We start from the raw sequence: 22,122 nt of genomic DNA, 5'->3' as shown, positions 1-22,122 counted from the left end.
TTGTGTGTCATGGTTTCCCTTGGCTAGGAAAGGGAATTCCCCTCCCCCTTGTGCTTCCCGGGTGAGGCGATGCCTCTCCCTGCTTCAGCTCACACTCGGTGGGCTGCACCCACTGTCCGACATGCCCCAGTGAGATGAACCTGGTGCCTCAGTTGGAAATGCAGAAATCACCCATCTTCTGTGTCGCTCACGTCGGGAGCTGGAGGCTGGAGCTGTTCCTATTTGGCCATCTTGGAACCGCCCCCGAGACATTGTCTTTAAGAAAAAAATTGTGGTCATCTAAAGTTCATGAGCTGTGTAGTCAAATAAGTGAAATAAGAATTGATGAGATTAAAGAAAGATTTTTAAAAAAGTTTTCTGAGCTCACGTTTAAATGCATTTTTTTGGCTGGGTGCAGTGGCTCACACCTGTAATTCTAGCACTTTGGGAGGCCGAGGCAGGTGGATTACTTGAGGTGAGGAGTTCAAGACCAGCCTGGCCAACATGGTGAAACCCTTTCTCTACTAAAAATACAAAAATTAGCTGGATGTGGTGGTGCATGCCTGTAATCCCAGCTACTCTGGAGGCTGAGACAGGAGAATCGCTTGAACCTGGGAAGCAGAGGTTGCAGTGAGTCACTTCAGCCTGGGCAACAGAGTGAGACTCCATTTAAAAAAAAAAAAAGCATTTTTTTTCTATCAACCAAACCACAAATGTTTATGAGTATCTGTGTATGTGAGAATGACAAAGAGGTGTTAATTCAAGACTTGCCCTCAAGAAATTCTTAATCTGGCACAGTCTAAAGGCACATGGACAGATGATCAGGGACACTAAATAGGAAGCACAGAGAACAAGAAGGGCTTAAAGAGTTCAGAGGAAGCAAAGGGTGCTGTGTGCTGAGACAGGCAGGAAACTTTATGGGAAAGAGCTAGGGAAAGAGACCACCATAAAAACCTAGGAAAGAAGAGGCAGATTGATTTTGCATACTGCTAACAGAAACACATGACCTTCCACGCATTGCCGTGGAAGGGCTCCCAGGAGACCTCATCTTCACATAGGCCATACAGCCATACCTAGGCCATAGGGACCTTTGCCTGTGATCGTCACAGGAACACAGCCAGAGAGCCACTCTTGTGAGGAGCTGCCACAGGTAGTTTCACATCTGCCTCCCTAGTTCTGGTAAGGCAAAGGTCTTTCCACCTCAACCCCCTTTGGGATGTGAATGCAAGCTATAAAACTGCTTGGCTGGCCAGGCACGGTGGCTCACGCCTGTAATCCCAGCACTTTGGGAGGCCGAGGCAGTTGGATTGCCTGAGGTCAGGAGTTCAAGACCAACTTGACCAACATAGTAAAACCCCATCTCTACTAAAAACACAAAAAATTAGCTGAGCGTGGTGGCTCGTGCCTATAACCCCAGCTACTCGGGAGGCTGAGGCAGGAGGATCGCTTGAACCCAGGAGGTGGAGGTTGCAGTGAGCCAAGACCGCACCATTGCACTCCAGCCTGGGCAATAAGAGTGAAACTCTGTCTCAAAAACAAACAAAAAACAAAAAAACCAAAAAACTGCTTGGCTGTGGTTTAGAGTTGGCTCCTCCATGACATGGTAACCCTCCACTCACTCACGTCTTCTGTCAACTGGCCCCTCTGGCTTGGTATCTTCCTGTGGGATTAGGAACATGGGAAGTTGACACTGTGCCAATCTTGCTTATGTAGCTGTGTAACAAACTGTCTAAAGCCATTTGGGCTCACTGTCTCCTTACAGGCCAAACCTATGGAAGTGTGGCAGGCCAATCCATCAGCTGTAGTAGTTGCTGCTGCTTAGTGTCTGCTTGCTTGACTGACTGATATGTTTAGGTCAGGGAGTGTTGACAAGAAGTGGCCAATGCATTGGCAGGTGAACTAACTTTTCCCAAGTGAAGCAGCTGGAAGATGCAATTAAAACCATTCAGAAAGAGCTGGGTGCGGTGGCTTGTGCCTGTAGTCCCAGCTAATCAGGAGGCTGAGGTGGGAGGACTGCTTGCACCTAGGAGCTGGAGACCAGCCTGAGTGATATAGGGAGACCCCATCTTTAAAAAAAAAAAAAATTCAGAAAAGTTGTAGCACAGGCTGGTGCAGTTATTTGGAATCTTAAAGGACATAATTCAGAAGGTGGCTTGTCCTGAGGCAGAACAAACATAGGGTTGAATTAAAGAAGCTCTGGCTGGGTGTGGTGGCTCATGCCTGTAATCCCAGCATTTTGGGAGGCCAAGGTGGGAGGGATCACTTGAGACTAAGAGTTTGAGATCAGCCTGGGCAACAAAGACCTGACTCTCTCTCTATAAAAAAACTGCTGCTAACTACTGAGTCGAATGGAAAACTATCCTTTGTAATTCAAATTGTGCATGGTAGCTTTTTTCCACTTTCCTATTTATCTCCATACATCACCTCCCCCGGACCTGCCTCACACACAAACATGTCAGGCTGGGAAAAACTATGACTACTATATAATTAATGAATTAATGAGCAGGTCTTTAAAAGGGTCATTTATTTAAAGTTTCAGGGCATTGCCATATGTACTTCTGTATCTGCCACTGCAAACACATGTAAACAAGATGGGAATTATTTTACAACATGGATAAATACCTTGTATGAAAGCATGAAACAGTAGCCTGTGTAAATAGAGCCTTCTGGGGAAATCTGGTTTTCAGAAAGGAGAGCAGCTTTGTATGCATGGATCTCTGAGGAAGTTTTTCCCATAATTTGTATAGGGAATTTTAGTATATTCATTGATTATATACATTTCTCTTAAGGCTTAAGACATTATTAAAAACTTGGCATGATCCTATATAATTATATTCTATTATACATGATAAGATATTCTATTATATACGTAATACTTGGCATTAGAGAAGGAATGTTAAGTTAAAATACAATTTTCTTGCAATCAAATTTTCTGGTTCTGAGAAGTGCTTCTAGGTTCAAGGTCAGGCAGCAATTCTCTTTCATATGTTCTCAGAAATCTCTACTCCAGTACAGTCCACGTTGTGTAACAGTGGTTAACAGCATGAGCTTTGGGATCAAAGTGCTGGGTATAAATGCCAGCTACACCTGGGGTAATTCTGCATGAGACATTTAAGCTGCTGTTCCTCAGTTTCCTCTCTCCTGCCTGTGGGCAACAGGGCATATCTGGTAGTGGGGCTGTGAGTAGTAAATGAGATAAATCACACAAACTGCTTAGTACACAAGGTAGCACATGGTGTGCTATAATTATTATGTCATAACTTATTAACATACTGACACAATATATCATCATTTTTGATAGCAAGTAGAGTGTTACCTGGTATAAGTAAAACTATATTTTGATCATCTTGAGCCTTGCCGTCTTTTTTTTTCTATCTTTACCCTCCTTTGAAAAAAGTCAATATTGGGTGGTGATGAGCAGAAAAGGGATTATGAACACAATGCTGTACAGGTAATTACAGTGGCTCCCAACAATGAAATATGTATGCGGCGTTCTTGTGACTTTGCAGGAATTGATTGCTTTAAAATATGCTTCAGTTGCCGAAACTTCCATGACTTATGACAGCTTGAATACCTACTATCTTGTTCCGGAAAACAAACGCAAGTCTGTTTCTTTAGGTACCATGGAATCAGTATCCGACTTACAACACTTGAGACTTACTTTAAGAGATATGACTTTCTAATATTTGAGTTTTTAACGACATCTGGCCCTTATTTAACCATCACATTTACATCCAATTCCTGCAGGCATAGTTTTGTTGTTTAAGCTTGGCTACATGCCCTCTGCAGAAAGCCTTTGCTTTAATGCACACAATTCCACAAAAACTGCTAGAGTTCCCTGCTGTCTTCTCACCCCTGCCACTGTACAACAATAGCATGTAAATTTTCATCTTGAATTTCAAATAAGAAGGTAAAATAATAAGAAACTATGTTGCTGGAGAATTAGCTTTATGTAGTGGCCATTGCTATGACATATTCAACTTGATGCCCTTAGATTATTTGCAGAAGTGTTTATGTACTATGAAATGTTCGGCCAGAGCATACAGGAAACTGTAAAATATTTTATGAGATGTATACATGGTTGATGGTAGAATTTTAAATGTAGCCTGGAAAGGTTCTATCCAAATTCCAGGGGGGCAGATCAGAGAATATGTTCTCTTCAGTGATTCCGTTTTACACAAGAGGTTATATGAACTGGAAAGCATTGCTTGATTTAAGAACTATGTAAAAAAATTCATAAAATTAAACTTTATAATTCTAAACAAGTAAACGTGCTTTCTTTCAGACCAAGAATCACCAGTTATGTTTATTTGTCTTCTACATGGTAAAAGCATTAGACATGGCTTATTATTTTTAAAAAATAAAGAACAGCAATAAATGAAGGGTTCTCCCCAGATACAGGAATTATATACACCATTTAAAAATATTTGTGCTTCTGATGGTGTGCAAATAAAAAGTCTTGGTTTTAAAATTGAAACAGTATTTTTGAATCACAACTATTACAATATAAGAAGGCAGGAAAGCTAATGACATAACCTCTAAATGGCACATTCAGAAAGTCACACTTCCAAAATTTCTACTTTCTTTACCCTTAAATCTAAGAAGCAGTATCAAGAGAGGCTATTTATTTATTGGCTTATTTATTTTCAAATTCAGTCTCTAAAATACAAGGGACAAAAAATAGAAATTAGCTCTGTATATTCCCTATTGACTTAGAGTTAAGCCTGATGTGTAAGATAACAGACTGTTTACTTAATACCACAGTCACATTGAAGATTTTACTATATAAATGTATGCTTTAGGATGTATCCATAATTAGTATAGTTTTTAAATAAATTTACATTGTTGTCAAGGATAAATATACCATAAAACCCCAACATGTCTTAGTAATATTCTTACTAACCCAGTATGGCAGAAAATACTTTATAATACCAGACTGAAAATTAGGGAACATCGATTCTTTTCTCTGTTCTGTCACTACCATTATTGAGTGATCTTAGGAAAGTCACTTTTCCTCTTTAGGCCTTGGTTTCTCCATCTGTAAGATAAACAGCTGTTCTCAATGATCTCTAAGACTGTCTTCTGCTCTAACATTTCAATTATTGAGAAAATAATTTATTGAAGTCAAGTTTTCTTAAATGTTTCTTCTGTAAATTTTCTTTTATTTCTATAGTCACTGCTGAAGGAAATTTTATTTCACTTCAAATTTAATATTGTGCAAAGAGTCAGAGAAAGAACCTAAGTATAAAAAATAGAAAAAGGAATGAAAAATATTGAGCAATTATGGGGACATGTAGGCTGGTTTAGGACAGACATAAATGACCTTGCTTTATTCTAAATTCAGCTTACTGGCTTATGATGAAAAATGAAAGGTTATTATATGAACTTGGCAAAACCAGATTTTATAAATAATTACCTGTCAGACTGTTCAAGATAGACAAACATACGCCAGACCAACAAAAACACAGACCTGTCATATTTCTGAGAGAAATGTACATTGAGTCTTCCTTCTCTGGGACTATAAGAAGATCAGGTAGAATAAAATGAAGGAAAAAAACCCAAACCCTGTATTTTCTGCTTTGTGTGCACTTTAAAATGTATAATGTGGGAGAGAAGGAATTTTGATGTGATAAATTAGCCCCCGAAAATTTTATACCATCTATAAGCATGGCAGATCAAAACCAAATACAATAAATGCTATCGTTTAAAAGTTAGCATGTTTACTGCAAGCTTATAATTTCCCATGATTATGGATGACAAGGAAAATAAGAATGATGATAAAAATAAAAGTTTAATCATACATTTTAACAAGCATAGATGGAACATCAAAACCCTTTGGGAATATTTTAATATTATATATCTGTGATTTTGTTTCTGAAATTCAAATTTTTTCTAAAAAGATTAACATAGAGCAGGTAAATGAGAGTTAACAAATGTAAATAATGTGGCATAATTGTATTAACAGAGACTCATAATGCTTTGGCCACAAGAAAAAGATCTTTCATATTTCTCATTTCTGTTTTTATTCTTTAGAGAGAGTGTTTCAAGTGTGTGTAAAATCCATGATAAAAGTAAAATTATACAAAACTCCCACAGAATTAAAGAAATAACTTTCTTGTTTTGCAACTGAAGTTTAATCAGGAACTATACACTTACATCTGCTATATTTTGGTTTGTTCCGAAGAGTTACGGTTCCTCATTTACTGGAGAAAGTATAGCTGCCAGAAGGGTAGCTCGGCTGGTAACAGCAAGAAATTACCCAGCCCACATTTCCAGTCTAGGTGTGGTAGTGCTTTGAAGGGAGGAAGCAAGAAATCACTCTGCTCCCCTTCTACTAATTCTGAATACTTGGCTTCTAAATGTGTATGGCATGTGCAGGAGTGGTGGGTCTGGGGATTGGAGGAACAGGAAAAGGAGGGGAATAAAGATGGAGGAAGAGGTTCTGTGTGAGGAAAAACACACATGAAAGGCAGATGGCAGGAAGTTGGGAAGAAGGCATTGAAAATGACACATACTGTAAGTGGAGTGAAGGGGAAAGGAGGTGGGAACAGGTGATTTATCAGGTCTGTTAAATCTTTGATTACTGTAAGTTTATAAAGTGGATAGCTGTCAATAAAATACATGTAGTCAACAAATGTTGGAAAGTAAAGGTGATGGTATAAGGGAAGGCGAAAACTCACTGTCCTTTTAATTTTGTTTCCTTATTCCAAACCTGTATTATAAAATGTATCAAATAAAACACTGACAAAAGACTGGACGGGGGCAACCACTGCTTTTAAGATATGTGAACTGAGGGCAGTAAATCTACTCAAATTAAAATTTCAAAATTGTGTGATCTGCATTCTTGTCCACCTACACACTATCCTAAACATCCTGCCATTAATTAGCTGAACAGCCCATCTAGTAAACAAGACTGATGGTTGAGGGGCTGGAAAAGAGCAGGAGTCAGCAAGTTGGTAGTCACAACAAACCAGCCCACTCCCTCAGATAAAAGAAAGGTAAATTTGCATTTTATTTTTTCACAAGAAATCACCTTAATATAACACTGCCTTTCCTGTTGTTGCGGGCACATCACAGTTGTCACATCAGCAGGCTAGAAAAGCCATCCCACTCCTGCGGTAGGCATTCTGTCAAAGAAAAAGAAATCTGCAATGAATTATCACATCAAGTCAAACAAGGAAAGGAGGCAAAAAGCAAGCAAAGCCTTCTTCCTGTTTTGTAGACTCTGCTGGCTACAATCTAATAGAATGCTTAATCTGAATATTTCTGGTGGCAAAACTATAGCAACCATTCTGTCCGTTAAAAAGTCGGTGTGGTTAGCGAGTGGTTAGTGATTCTATTTTTGGGAAGTAGGAGATACACAAAATAAGACATCCCATTTTGTTAACTGATTGGGCTTGGTTAGGCCAAAGAGATGTATCGAATCTGTTTGTCTTTTATAAACATGTGTTCTCTATTCGACATGCTCAGGATCACTTCTAACTAAGTATCTTAATAGTCTATAAATTACTGACTCATTACTGGCCCTTCCCAGGCCTAATTTATAGTCTGAGTGAAAAGCTATCGCAACGGACACTAATAGAGGCCTCTCCTCCCCAGTAAAATATGATTATCTCAAAGGAGTTCTGTATTACTCTGCATATTGTAGACAGTATCAAAAAGGCAAATCTTATATAATTTTATATACATACCTGTACATACAGATGTACACATGTATATGCATGCTGGGATAAAATACTCCCATAAAAGAAAGTGGGAAAATGGATTCTAAGTGCAAAAATACAATACATTCCAGTAAGGAAAGAAAAATTGCATGCTTTTCATTCCAAGAGATATATTTTGCATTTCAGTGTTGGGAGACCTGGACCACACAGGGTCTCTGTAACATCCTGAATCTCACTGTAAGACCCAGAGTGGAGAAGAACTAAAATTCAGGACTTAGGAATAAAATTTCCCTTTCACTGGCACATTTTTCATCATTTAAACTAGTAACAGTCACATCCAGAGAACTCATAACCTTCAACTGGATGGAATTTTCCTACAATCTGTTTTCAGAAAAACAAAGAAAATCATAAAATTTCATGTTAGGGATTTTTCCCCCTTAGGCTTGTAACTCTGAAGCAGTTCTGGAGTCTGTATACTTCCAGCCCAATGAATTAACCTTGAACAGCCACAGCCATATTTTAAGAAATATAGAATAACCTTTTACGATCAAGATAATGCTGTGGAGGCAGTGAAATCTTCATCTTAAAAAAATAATTAAACCACATTAATAATTATACTATAAACGGAAAGTAGACTTAACCCTTTTAGAAAGACTTCCATCAACATGAAGTGAAACAAATACAGTTTTCTAGATAACCTTCTGTTAATCATAAAATTCAATTAACTTGAAAACCTTCTCTCCAAATATCCTGCTTAAGAAGATTTACTATGCTTGTCAGGCTTTGGCGCCCTGGCTGAAATTTCTTCGGTTAGTTATGCTGCTACGCAGTTCACTCCAGATCAGTGTAGCAGGGATGACAAAACAGTGGCACATTCCAAGTGTCATTCCTCAGTATTCTTTCTGTGAGCTTGTTCTTTACCATGGGGCTTTTTGTGTTGTACAACACTTCTGGATTGAAGAAAACATTCTAACAAGGACTAGAAAATTCCAACTCTACTTCCTAAAATTGTGCGCTATAGAACAGTGTTAAATGAATGCCTCAGAGAGCCACAAATAACTTGTAGGAATGCACAGGGTGTCTTCCCACAACCACAGGCAGGGGAGCCTCATCTATGAAACAGCTCCTACCACCATGGCTGCCTTACAGAGGCTTATGCCAAGGTAATACTCTTAGCTTCCTCACCCTGGTATTTTAAATTTTACAACCACAGTGACAATCTTTAACATAATGTACTATTTAAAGCACAGGGATGGTTTTATATGGAGTTAAACGGACCTAGGAGTAAGGCTGCATTCCTTCTAAAGGTAGAGTGTTGAAGTGAGCCTTGCTTGAGAAAGGAGGTTTTGGCTTAGAGGGAGACTGAGTCTTAGCTGGGTTCACCTGAGAAATAACCAGGTTTTAATGTTTTCAGATGGGGCAATATGAAATAGTTCTTATTACCATGGAAAAGGTCACTTTTGAAAGATCAATTCACCTTCACAGGTGATTTATCACTGCTTTGCAAACAATTAAAAGATTACAGGCGTATTTAATAACATAGATCCTATGAGAAAATCAAAGTTTAGAGTTGACCCAGACTTCTGGGATGAGTTCTTCCTATTTTAATTCTAAAATAAAGAAGGAACAAACAAGCATGTGTAATTAGTGAAGAGCAATTTCAGTAAACATATTCCCTAGGGTCCTCTATTTTGAGTCACTGCTTTTTCCTTTTGATGTACAAAGGATGTACATTGTCTATGTAAGGCAATTATGGGAACGTCCCAACTTTGGCATGCTTTCCAGAGTAAGCAACTTTACAGGAAGATGGATGAAGACAACTCATCTTCACGTCAACTGTAAATTTCTCTCTATTTGTGTTGCAAATGTTGAAACTAAATTTAAACATTGCTTGGTGTGAGGGCCTTCCAGAGGCCACATTCTCATGGAATACTTTGTGTCCCACTTACTTTCTTCTGTCAGACCCTATGAATGATTCCCAGTTCTGTATCTTTATAGACACCCCTAGTTAGTAAAATCCAGGCTTTGACCAGAAACAGGACTTCCACCCACTACTGAAAGTTATAGATTAATCAATAACACAATCAGACCTCCCCAACAAACTGGATTCTACATGCCTATATACTAGTTAAGGTTCATTTCTGATTTAATAAAGTTCTATTCTCCACATCAGTTGCTCCTTTGTGAATTTGCTGAAAAGGTCAGACATTTTAGCAACTCTTAAAGTTCACAGCAAAGACAATACTTAATGTTTTTAAGGCCCAATTAGTTCTAAAATTAGGAATTCATAGTTCCCAGTTTTTTTAAAATTGAGCACCCAATTTTGGACATTCATTTATAGCACCAAATTATGACCGGTGCCATTATGTCAATATACCTGGATAAGCAGATACAAATTTTACCTACTGCACTGGGCACTGGTGGGGTAATTAATTTCTAAGTGTGCACTTTTTAAAATGACTTTTTTTTTTTTTAACTTCATATGGACAAGCTAGAGAAAACATTTAAATCCCATCGTGGTTTACTTCTGTTTTTTATGGGTTACCATAAATTGGTACATCTTAAGGGATACAAATGAATATTAAAAAGATTAATATTTTTCTTAAGCAAAAGGGCACATGCTACAAAACTTATTTTGTAGTTCCAACTTAAATGTTACTGTGTATTATTTTTGCCATTAGCCTAATTATTAAAACATTTACTATAAACACCAGTCTTTCTTCCAGTACAGACTTGTTTTATTCTATTACTTTTCCTGATTCTCTTCTGCTTTCTCAAATCTTAAATAAACTAGCATAAGAATTTCACTGTAGTAAGTCCCAAACTCTCTTACGAGTACTTTATTTCTCAAAGGCATAAGAAAGAGGTTTTGGTTCTATTGTCTGAATTCCTATAAATTTGCTTAATATGATTTTGGCAAATCTTTACTGAGTTCTTACGCTGTAAATCACTGTGTGCTTGGTGGTACAACAGGACACAAAGATAAATAGACAGTCCCTGGTTTCACTAAACTTCTAGTTTCACATTCAAGTTTTAACCGCCACAAGTAAAATGCACTGAGAGGTCATTCTCAACGTGAGAAAGGAGGGAGAAAACAAAGCTTTTGTTTTTTTGCTTCTAATCACAATATTTAATTTGAACTTACACTTTAGAAAGGCACGAGATTTGTCTATTTCTCAAAGTAGGGAGGGGCAAAGATTAAAAAATGCTGAGATACATGGTTTTATGGTTTATGAAATATTTTCATGTCTGTATCTAATTTGAGCCTTACCACAATTAGTAAAAGAGTAGATTTTGGATTTAAAACCCAGGGCCTGTGTTCTTTCATTATACTACATTGTCTTACAATAAACAAAACAAACCAGACAGTCTCCTGCCCCAGTTCCACCCACAGCACTGTAGATACACATATTCTCTTAGTCCCAACAAACTCAGTTCTTGCTAAACATCACTTAAAGGGTAAATTACAATTTTATTTCAAATTTAAGCTAAATCAGCCAGGTACAATACTTCAGAGTACAAACATGGACCTTGAATCTAAATCATCTTCACTTTGGAGGCTTTCTCAACTGCTGCTTATTTTCCAAACTAACTTTAAAAATAGTGTATAGTATAGAACATTGCACCCCAATCACTTGGGGAGCTTTAAAAGATGCAGATGCTGTAGCTCCAGTTCTTCAGAGCCAGTGGGTCTGAGTGGAGTTTAGGCTGTGGAACATTTTAGAAGTATCCCAGGTGCATAGTGAGAGTTGAGAACAGTGGTAAAATGGATGAGGAGACCATTAACAGGACCCAGTAATGGTTTTGTCAATAAATGGAACATTTTCAGAGTCTGTCGTGATTATGAAGTAAATATTTCCTAATGGAAATTCTAATTTTGGCATTTAGTAAATTTAACATGGAAGAGGCAGAAATTGAAGTTTTCGACTGTGGCTTTTACCCACAGCAGATGGGTTACCTATATCTCCACACTTTTAGGTTATCTGTAGACTAGGCATTGCTTTCCCCCCCGCAGATGCTGAGATGCCACTATTATGTTTAATACTATAGTGAAAAAGGAATTTGGAACTAAGCCTGCTAAAGCAAGCTGAACAAACCCTTTAGTAACATCTAGAATCAACAATAGAACTTTGGAAAGTATCTTTGTGAATTCCTCTGGCCCCATTCTTAATTTAACATGAAAAAACTAATGCCCAGAGAGAGTGACCCGTCCGCAGTCACATGGGGAAAAGCCCAGGATTCCTGACTCAGTTTAGGGCTTGTTGCAGATGGTTCTGATTCTGCCCAAAGCTATGTGTTTAGCTTCCCCAGCCTTAATAGGGAAAACAGATGCAGGGAAAGAAACAGTTTTTCTGGATAAAGAACAGCCCTTGGGAGCAGAACAAAAGTGAAGAAACTGGTGGTGGTGGTGGGAGGGGGTTAGGGGAGAGGGAAGGAAGGAACACAATTATGTCCGAAACAATATAGCTGAGCAGGTAGAGGTTAAGCCATTATAAGCTTTGAGTTCTACTTTGGGCTTTTCTGCTTTATGATTAGCCCTCCCCTGGAGACTCACTTAATTTTCCTGAGTGCCCAAAATAATAATTCTGATAAATGAACAACGCATCAAAATAAGATAAATATAGCTGAAAGGTTCTGTGGCAAATGTATGCATCTTTAGGACCTTCAAGGGGGTGATACACCATGTGTTTTCATGGAAGTCTTACTATGGCTATGCTCGGTGTCTGATTTTGGGCTGAGCAAATAATATGGCCTGCGTGGAGCTATTTGGAGTTGGCAAGTTTGGGTTAAATCCAGCAGTAAAAGGGACAATAAAAAGATTTGGAGCATACATTCGCCCTTTCCCAAACTACTGTTAACTCCTAATTAACTAAGTATAGATTATAGATGCTTTGTCTCTAGGATGATTTGTGGGCCACAGGAGCTGCCCTGTTACCAAGAGCCTGGGGATCTTCCAAATTCTTCACATCCTGGGATGTGAGGGCACAGAGGGTTGAGGCTGAAGGGGATGAAGATGAGCACAGAGGGTTGAGGTTCTACACTGGCTTTGCTTTGCTGGGAGAAAAAGGTAGGGAGGTAGAGGAATAAACTAGAAGGAATAGGCTTTCACTAACTCTTACTTATTAACTTAACCTAAATGTCTGGTTTATTGGAATACTCAGTTGAGCCACATTTGGGAAGGTAGGTACATTTCTGAATTTCATGTATAAATGATGTTTTGGTCAACGAAATTGTCCCCCTCTCTGTCCCACCCCACTCCCAAGCTTTATAGTAAAAATCAATCAGTCGTGCTTGTAACAGGCCTTTTTCAATCTCTCTTCTGGTAGGAGACTATGCCAAATTGTCTCAAACTTAGGTTGTTTCATATTCTACTGCTTCCACATGTCCAAATTCAGCCCTGGCCTCTGTGAGGTCATTAAATTCCGAGTCTAAGCCCTCTTTTTTGCCTAAGATCCAGCCCTGGTCTCTGTGAGGTCATTAGATTCTGAGTCTAAGCCCTCCATTTGCCTAAGAAGATGACCGTGCCCTGAAAGACATATTGTTTTGCTTTAATACTATAAATCTTGGAAGCTCAGGAGTTTCATATGAAAGCTATGCAATCGCTTTTTAAAAGATAAAATATGCCCCTTTCTTTGCTGGCCTTGTGTCTGCGTGTGGGCAAGATATTTAACTATAATGAATAAAGCCGAATGGTGGTCTAAGACTCTTAAAATCAAAGTGGGAATCATGGCTGAATTTCATTAGCAAACATAAATAAAATAGGCACATCTTGTTTGCACCATGCCATGTGACTTTTCTCCTTTTGATAATTTCATTCTAACTCTGATATTTCAGGGGATCTAAATTAAACCATATGATGTATAACACTGTATAACATGCAAAACTCATCATTAAACATTTTTTTTTTGTATACTTGCCCTATGTTATAAATACCCTGTCAGAAGCAGAGCCTTGATTTAACAACAGTGGAGGGAGCCCTGCCCTTTAAATAAGAGGTCTTCTCTGGCTGGCAGAATGGGAAAAAAACATAGTATTAACTCTCATTGTAGTCCAAGTAACCCAAAGCCCATAAATCTTGAGGAACTTGTCATTTTATGCCTGATTTTTCTCTAAATCTATGTCAGTCTCTTCTTATTTTATTAAAAATACTAACATTGGGCTTTTATAAATTCTTGAGTTATTACCAAGTTGTTTCAGCAGTCTGAATACAAAAATCTCTAGATTAAATTTAGTCATTAAAAATTACCATTCATAATTGCCCGTCATTGCAAATTATGAGATATATTAAGACTTTTTTGTTGTTGAGCAAAATAATTAAGTGGTTAATACAACATTATATTTTAGGAAAAAAAGGGTTTTTGTAAATATTATCTTTAGCAATTTTATGAGACTATGTATAAATTATTCTTTCCATGACACTGTATGCACTTATATACATCTATGTTTAATAATAATTTAATGCCAATCATATTAAACTTGTCTTCAGCTACTTTTATATTAATGACAATCAAAACAAATGTCTCAAATTATTCCAAGCTGCAAACACATGTAAGTAAGCATTTTAGGTTCACATACTGTTACCAAAAATTAGAATCAATAGTAGGTTTGTAATAGATAACATAATATACTTTTTTTTTACAATCTTGGTTTTATAGCCATGTTACTCAATTGGATTATCAAGGTCTTAGACAATACTGATACAAGATGAAAACAAAAAGAACAGCCAAAAAGTGCCAAATTGGCAGGAGTTAGTAACCCAAATAACAATTGTTTGGGGGCTAAGCTCTAACAACAGTTAATTCTCATTTCACTTGAGTAACCTATAACCTTCAGAAGGAAGGGAACTTAATGTTCTATTTATTTCTGTATGTCTAAGGCATAACCCAAATGCATGAAATAAGTTAAATGCTTAATAAAGAGTGACCTAATGAATGAATGAATTTGACTAGCAGGTGGCTTCTTTTCCTCTGGGCAATACTGGGAAATGCTGATGTGCTCATCATTAGAGCAGGGGCTGGATAGTCTCAGTTCCCAAAATTGGACTCAGACCACACACTTACCATTTTGCAAGAGAACCATCAGCGCCAGTTATTAAGAAAACTAAATAAGTGACCTTGATAGCTCAACTGCTGGCAAGAATTGCAAAGCAGTTATTCTGATATTAGGTCTCAGGTCCCACTGGGAGCATTTCTGGGCTTCTCCTTACTAATTATCAGTCAACAGTGTAAACTTATGTATCAATCAAGCCAATTGCTTTGTTTGCCAGAAAAAGTATTCAACTCATCTAAAACAACACTGTGAAATTATTTTGTTGAGTCTATAAACATTTTAGGTTCAAATACTCTGTTATCAAAAATTATAATCAACAGTAAGTTTGCAGTAGATAATTTTTTTTTTACAATCTTGGTTTTGTAGTCATGTTACTCAGTTGCATTTTCAAGGTCTTAGACAATACTGATGCAAGACAAAAACAAAAAGAAAATACTGTTGCTATGGCCTTCCCCCCCTCTTCTCAATGGCCTTTGCCACATTAAAACACAACACAAGGAGTAAGAACACAGAGCAATAGCTGTTTGCCAATGGTCAATCTGATTGGACAGTAAATAAATTACAGTTAAGGTCTTTAAGATTTAAAGACAATGAATAAAAAATTATGACAAAAATCAGAAGATGGTAGTTAATAACATCAATTACATTTGGTAGCCACCTGAGAAGATATATTTTTACACTTGATTTTAGCCAAAAGGCTGAGAAATTATAGAAAAGGTATATTTCTGTATGAACCTACTGTCATTCATTCACTTATTCATTCAAAAAATGCAGAGTACAAGGTACAGTGGATACAGCAGGATCACAGATGTGGTTCCTGCCCTCTGTGGTGAACAGGCTGAGGGGGAAGACACGTATTGAATAAGACATGCCAAAAGTGATGGAAGTTACAAAATGAGAATAGACTGTAAAGGGCTGTATAAGAGGGCAGTAGAGGTAGATGGGGTGATCAAGGAGGCTTCTTAAAAGAAGTCACACAGCTGAGATCTGAGTTGGGGACGGGAAGGGGATGGGTTCGGGGGACAAAGAAGTATTCCAAGTAAGGCCAAGATAAGAGAGACCTTGACTTATCTTGTTTCCAAACGACAAGCTATAGGCTTAGACAATAAATGTTAAATCTGAGACACCAACCCAAACTACCTACCACTAAAGGGCTTATCCAAATTCAGGTCAGAGATACTCATAAGCGTTCAACCAAGTGATTCTTTTGAATCACTGCTTTAGGGCCTGGCATAAACTCTTTATATTAAATGAGAGTACTCTCTGTTGGCATTTATTTCCCAGGTGAACTGCTGTGGACTGACAATAGGGGGGCATGCCTCTTCCATGCCTTTGTGTCTCTTTCCTTAAAGTTAGGTGTTCTGGAGACATTGTGAACATATGTTTACCTTGTACATACTACACATCTGTATTTCTAAAACAGAGTTGTGTTAATTAAATTTGCCATGGACATTTACAATAATATGCCTTAACCATTCTGAAAATTTATCTCCAACATATCATAAATAACCAAAGTGTCTCCTCTGATGTAAAAGATTAATTTGAACAGAGCTATCATATTAAATGACAAGATCTGAGTTGTGGAGCCATCCTAAGTCAGATATATTATTTATGTGGTAGTGGCAGTACTCATTTTACTGGATATTATTCTAATTAATTCTAAAAGGTGAGCTTTTGGGTTCATAGTAACTAGGATCCTGCACTGGCCCAGATCACCCTTATCACACTATTGTCCAAGTCAACTGCCCACTGGGTACACTGTCTCACAAACACAGTGGAAAGGTTTCGGTTTAGCACGTCAAAAATAATGTTGTTTGTTTCACTTTTTTTTTTTTTTTGAGACAGGGTCTCGCCCAGGCTAGAGTGATGTGGTGTGATCACGGCTCAATGCAGCCCCAATCTCCCGGACTCAAGCAATTCTCCCTCCTCAGTCTCCTGAGTAGCTGGGACTGCAGGTGTGCACCACCACGCTCTGCTAATTAAAAAAATTGTTTTTAGAGATGGGGGTCTCACTTTGTTGCCCAGGCTGGTCTTGAACTCCTGGGCTCAAATGATCTTCTTGCCTTAGCTACCCATCATGCCTGGCCCCTTGTTTCACTTTTAACAGAAGTTACTACAGTTAAAAATACTTACTAAAAATATGTTATTACTCAACAGCCAAATTAACAAAATGGATCTTCAAAAGGGCCTATGAAAAATTCAGCACCAACAAACGCAGCAGACACTTCTGCAGACGCAAACGACTCTGTCTGACAGCTTTGAAGAGAGCAGTGGATCTCCCAACACGGAGGCTGAGATCTGAGAAGGGACAGACTCCCTGCTCAAGTGGGTCCCTGACCCCTGAGTAGCCTAACTGGGAGACATCCCCCACTAGGGGCAGTCTGACACCCCACACCTCACAGAGAGGAGTACACCCCTGAGAGGAAGCTTCCAAAGCAAGAATCAGACAGGTACACTCGCTGTTCAGAAATATTCTATCTTCTGCAGCCTCTGCTGCTGATACCCAGGCAAACAGGGTCTGGAGTGGACCTCAAGCAATCTCCAACAGACCTACAGCTGAGGGTCCTGACTGTTAGAAGGAAAACTATCAAACAGGAAGGACACCTACACCAAAACCCCATCAGTACATCACCATCATCAAAGACCAGAGGCAGATAAAACCACAAAGATGGGGAAAAAGCAGGGCAGAAAAGCTGGAAATTCAAAAAATAAGAGCGCATCTCCCCCGGCAAAGGAGCGCAGCTCATCGCCAGCAACGGATCAAAGCTGGACGGAGAATGACTTTGACGAGATGAGAGAAGAAGGCTTCAGTCCATCAAATTTCTCAGAGCTAAAGGAGGAATTACGTACCCAGCGCAAAGAAACTAAAAATCTTGAAAAAAAGTGGAAGAATTGATGGCTAGAGTAATTAATGCAGAGAAGGTCCTAAACGAAATGAAAGAGATGAAAACCATGACACGAGAAATACATGACAAATGCACAAGCTTCAGTAACTGACTCGATCAACTGGAAGAAAGGGTATCAGCGATTGAGGATCAAATGAATGAAATGAAGCGAGAAGAGAAACCAAAAGAAAAAAGAAGAAAAAGAAATGAACAAAGCCTGCAAGAAGTATGGGATTATGTAAAAAGACCAAATCTACGTCTGATTGGGGTGCCTGAAAGTGAGGGGGAAAATGGAACCAAGTTGGAAAACACTCTTCAGGATATCATCCAGGAGAACTTCCCCAACCTAGTAGGCCAGGCCAACATTCAAATCCAGGAAATACAGAGAACGCCACAAAGATACTCCTCGAGAAGAGCAACTCCAAGACACATAATTGCCAGATTCACCAAAGTTGAAATGAAGGAAAAAATCTTAAGGGCAGCCAGAGAGAAAGGTCGGGTTACCCACAAAGGGAAGCCCATCAGACTAACAGCAGATCTCTCGGCAGAAACTCTACAAGCCAGAAGAGAGTGGGGGCCAATACTCAACATTCTTAAAGAAAAGAATTTTCAACCCAGAATTTCATATCCAGCCAAACTAAGTTTCATAAGTGAAGGAGAAATAAAATCCTTTACAGATAAGCAAATGATTAGAGATTTTGTCACCACTAGGCCTGCCTTACAAGAGACCCTGAAGGAAGCACTAAACATGGAAAGGAACAACCGGTACCAGCCATTGCAAAAACATGCCAAAATGTAAAGACCATCGAGGCTAGGAAGAAACTGCATCAACTAACGAGCAAAATAACCAGTTAATATCATAATGGCAGGATCAAGTTCACACATAACAATCTTAACCTTAAATGTAAATGGACTAAATGCTCCAATTAAAAGACACAGACTGGCAAACTGGATAAAGAGTCAAGACCCATCAGTCTGCTGTATTCAGGAGACCCATCTCACACGCAGAGACATACATAGGCTCAAAATAAAGGGATGGAGGAAGATTTACCAAGCAAATGGAGAACAAAAAAAAGCAGGGGTTGCAATACTAGTCTCTGATTAAAACAGACTTTAAACCATCAAAGATCAAAAGAGACAAAGAAGGCCATTACATAATTGTAAAGGGATCAATTCAACAGGAAGAGCTAACTATCCTAAATATATATGCACCCAATACAGGAGCACCCAGATTCATAAAGCAAGTCCTTAGAGACTTACAAAGAGACTTAGACTCCCATACAATAATAATGGGAGACTTCAACACTCCACTGTCAACATTAGACAGATCAACGAGACAGAAAGTTAACAAGGATATCCAGGAATTGAACTCATCTCTGCAGCAAGCAGACCTAATAGACATCTATAGAACTCTCCACCCCAAATCAACAGAATATACATTCTTCTCAGCACCACATCACACTTACTCCAAAATTGACCATGTAATTGGAAGTAAAGCACTCCTCAGCAAATGTAAAAGAACAGAAATTATAACAAACTGTCTCTCAGACCACAGTGCAATCAAACTAGAACTCAGGACTAAGAAACTCAATCAAAACCACTCAACTACATGGAAACTGAACAACCTGCTCCTGAATGACTACTGGGTACATAACGAAATGAAGGCAGAAATAAAGATGTTCTTTGAAACCAATGAGAACAAAGATACAACATACCAGAATCTCTGGGACACATTTAAAGCAGTGTGTAGAGGGAAAGTTATAGCACTAAATGCCCACAAGAGAAAGCAGGAAAGATCTAAAATTGACACTCTAACATCGCAATTAAAAGAACTAGAGAAGCAAGAGCAAACACATTCGAAAGCTAGCAGAAGGCAAGAAATAACTAAGATCAGAGCAGAACTGAAGGAGATAGAGACACAAAAAACCCTCCAAAAAATCAATGAATCCAGGAGTTGGTTTTTTGAAAAGATCAACAAAATTGACAGACCACTAGCCAGACTAATAAAGAAGAAAAGAGAGAAGAATCAAATCGACGCAATTAAAAATGATAAAGGGGATATCACCACCGACCCCACAGAAATACAAACTACCATCAGAGAATACTATAAACACCTCTACGTAAATAAACTGGAAAATCTAGAAGAAATGGATAATTTCCTGGACACTTACACTCTTCCAAGACTAAACCAGGAAGAAGTTGAATCCCTGAATAGACCAATAGCAGGCTCTGAAATTGAGGCAATAATTAATAGCCTACCAACCAAAAAAAGTCCAGGACCAGATGGATTCACAGCTGAATTCTACCAGAGGTACAAGGAGGAGTTGGTACCATTCCTTCTGAAACTATTCCAATCAATAGAAAAAAAGGGAATCCTCCCTAACTCATTTCATGAGGCCAACATCATCCTGATACCAAAGCCTGGCAGCGACACAACAAAAAAAGAGAATTTTAGACCAGTATCCCTGATGAACATCGATGCAAAAATCCTCAATAAAATACTGGCAAACCGGATTCAGCAACACATCAAAAAGCTTATCCACCATGATCAAGTGGGCTTCATCCCTGGGATGCAAGGCTGGTTCAACATTCGCAAATCAATAAACATAATCCAGCATATAAACAGAACCAAAGACAAGAACCACATGATTATCTCAATTGATGCAGAAAAGGCTTTTGACAAAATTCAACAGCCCTTCATGCTAAAAACGCTCAATAAATTTGGTATTGATGGAATGTACCTCAAAATAATAAGAGCTATTTATGAGAAACCCACAGGCAATATCATACTGAATGGGCAAAAACTGGAAAAATTCCCTTTGAAAACTGGCACAAGACAGGGATGCCCTCTCTCACCACTCCTATTCAACATAGTGTTGGAAGTTCTGGCTAGGGCAATCAGGCAAGAGAAAGAAATCAAGGGTATTCAGTTAGGAAAAGAAGAAGTCAAATTGTCTCTGTTTGCAGATGACATGATTGTATATTTAGAAAACCCCATTGTCTCAGCCCAAAATCTCCTTAAGCTGATAAGCAACTTCAGCAAAGTCTCAGGATACAAAATTAATGTGCAAAAATCACAAGCATTCTTATACACCAGTAACAGACAAACAGAGAGTCAAATCAGGAATGAACTTCCATTCACAATTGCTTCAAAGAGAATCAAATACCTAGGAATCCAACTTACAAGGGATGTAAAGGACCTCTTCAAGGAGAACTACAAACCACTGCTCAGTGAAATAAAAGAGGACATAAACAAATGGAAGAACATACCATGCTCATGGATAGGAAGAATCAATATCGTGAAAATGGCCATACTGCCCAAGGTAATTTATAGATTCAATGCCATCCCCATCAAGCTACCAATGAGTTTCTTCACAGAATTGGAAAAAACTGCTTTAAAGTTCATATGGAACCAAAAAAGAGCCTGCATCTCCAAGACAATCCTAAGTCAAAAGAACAAAGCTGGAGGCATCACGCTACCTGACTTCAAACTATACTACAAGGCTACAGTAACCAAAACAGCATGGTACTGGTACCAAAACAGAGATATAGACCAATGGAACAGAACAGAGTCCTCAGAAATAATACCACACATCTACAGTCATGTGATCTTTGACAAACCTGAGAGAAACAAGAAATGGGGAAAGGATTCCCTATTTAATAAATGGTGCTGGGAAAATTGGCTAGCCATAAGTAGAAAGCTGAAACTGGATCCTTTCCTTACTCCTTATACGAAAATTAATTCAAGATAGATTAGAGACTTAAATGTTAGACCTAATACCATAAAAATCCTAGAGGAAAACCTAGGTAGTACCATTCAGGACATAGGCATGGGCAAAGACTTCATGTCTAAAACACCAAAAGCAACGGCAGCAAAAGCCAAAATTGACAAATGGGATCTCATTAAACTAAAGAGCTTCTGCACAGCAAAAGAAACTACCGTCAGAGTGAACAGGCAACCTACAGAATGGGAGAAAATTTTTGCAATCTACTCATCTGACAAAGGGCTAATATCCAGAACCTACAAAGAACTCAAACAAATTTACAAGAAAAAAACAAACAACCCCATCAAAAAGTGGGCAAAGGATATGAACAGACATTTCTCAAAAGAAGACATTCATACAGCCAACAGACACATGAAAAAATGCTCATCATCACTGGCCATCAGAGAAATGCAAATCAAAACCACAATGAGATACCATCTCACACCAGTTAGAATGGCAATCATTAAAAAGTCAGGAAACAACAGGTGCTGGAGAGGATGTGGAGAAATAGGAACACTTTTACACTGTTGGTGGGATTGTAAACTAGTTCAACCATTATGGAAAACAGTATGGCGAGTCCTCAAGGATCTAGAACTAGATGTACCATATGACCCAGCCATCCCATTACTGGGTATATACCCAAAGGATTATAAATTATGCTGCTATAAAGACACATACACACGTATGTTTATTGCGGCACTATTCACAATAGCAAAGACTTGGAATCAACCCAAATGTCCATCAGTGACAGACTGGATTAAGAAAATGTGGCACATATAC

General features: G+C 38.4%; 1 protein-coding gene across 8 annotated transcripts in view; it reads right to left on the bottom strand.

Annotated features, from left to right (window-relative positions):
• Positions 1-6,962: 6,962 nt before the first annotated feature.
• Positions 6,963-22,122, bottom strand: part of LOC105489527 (SPT3 homolog, SAGA and STAGA complex component) — a 530,030-nt gene continuing 514,870 nt past the window's right edge. For all 8 annotated transcript variants that reach the window (XM_011754356.2, XM_011754358.3, XM_011754357.3 and 5 more), the window contains one exon: positions 6,963-7,106. In XM_011754356.2, coding sequence (XP_011752658.2) covers positions 7,065-7,106 — 42 coding nt within the window. In that variant the 3' untranslated portion in view covers positions 6,963-7,064. The remainder of the gene's footprint in view (positions 7,107-22,122) is intronic.

Source organism: Macaca nemestrina, chromosome 5 (assembly GCF_043159975.1).
Source record: "Macaca nemestrina isolate mMacNem1 chromosome 5, mMacNem.hap1, whole genome shotgun sequence".
NCBI classification, from domain to species: domain Eukaryota; kingdom Metazoa; phylum Chordata; class Mammalia; order Primates; family Cercopithecidae; genus Macaca; species Macaca nemestrina.
Note: the sequence above shows the minus strand (reverse complement) of the source record. Positions and strands in the feature narration are given on the sequence as shown.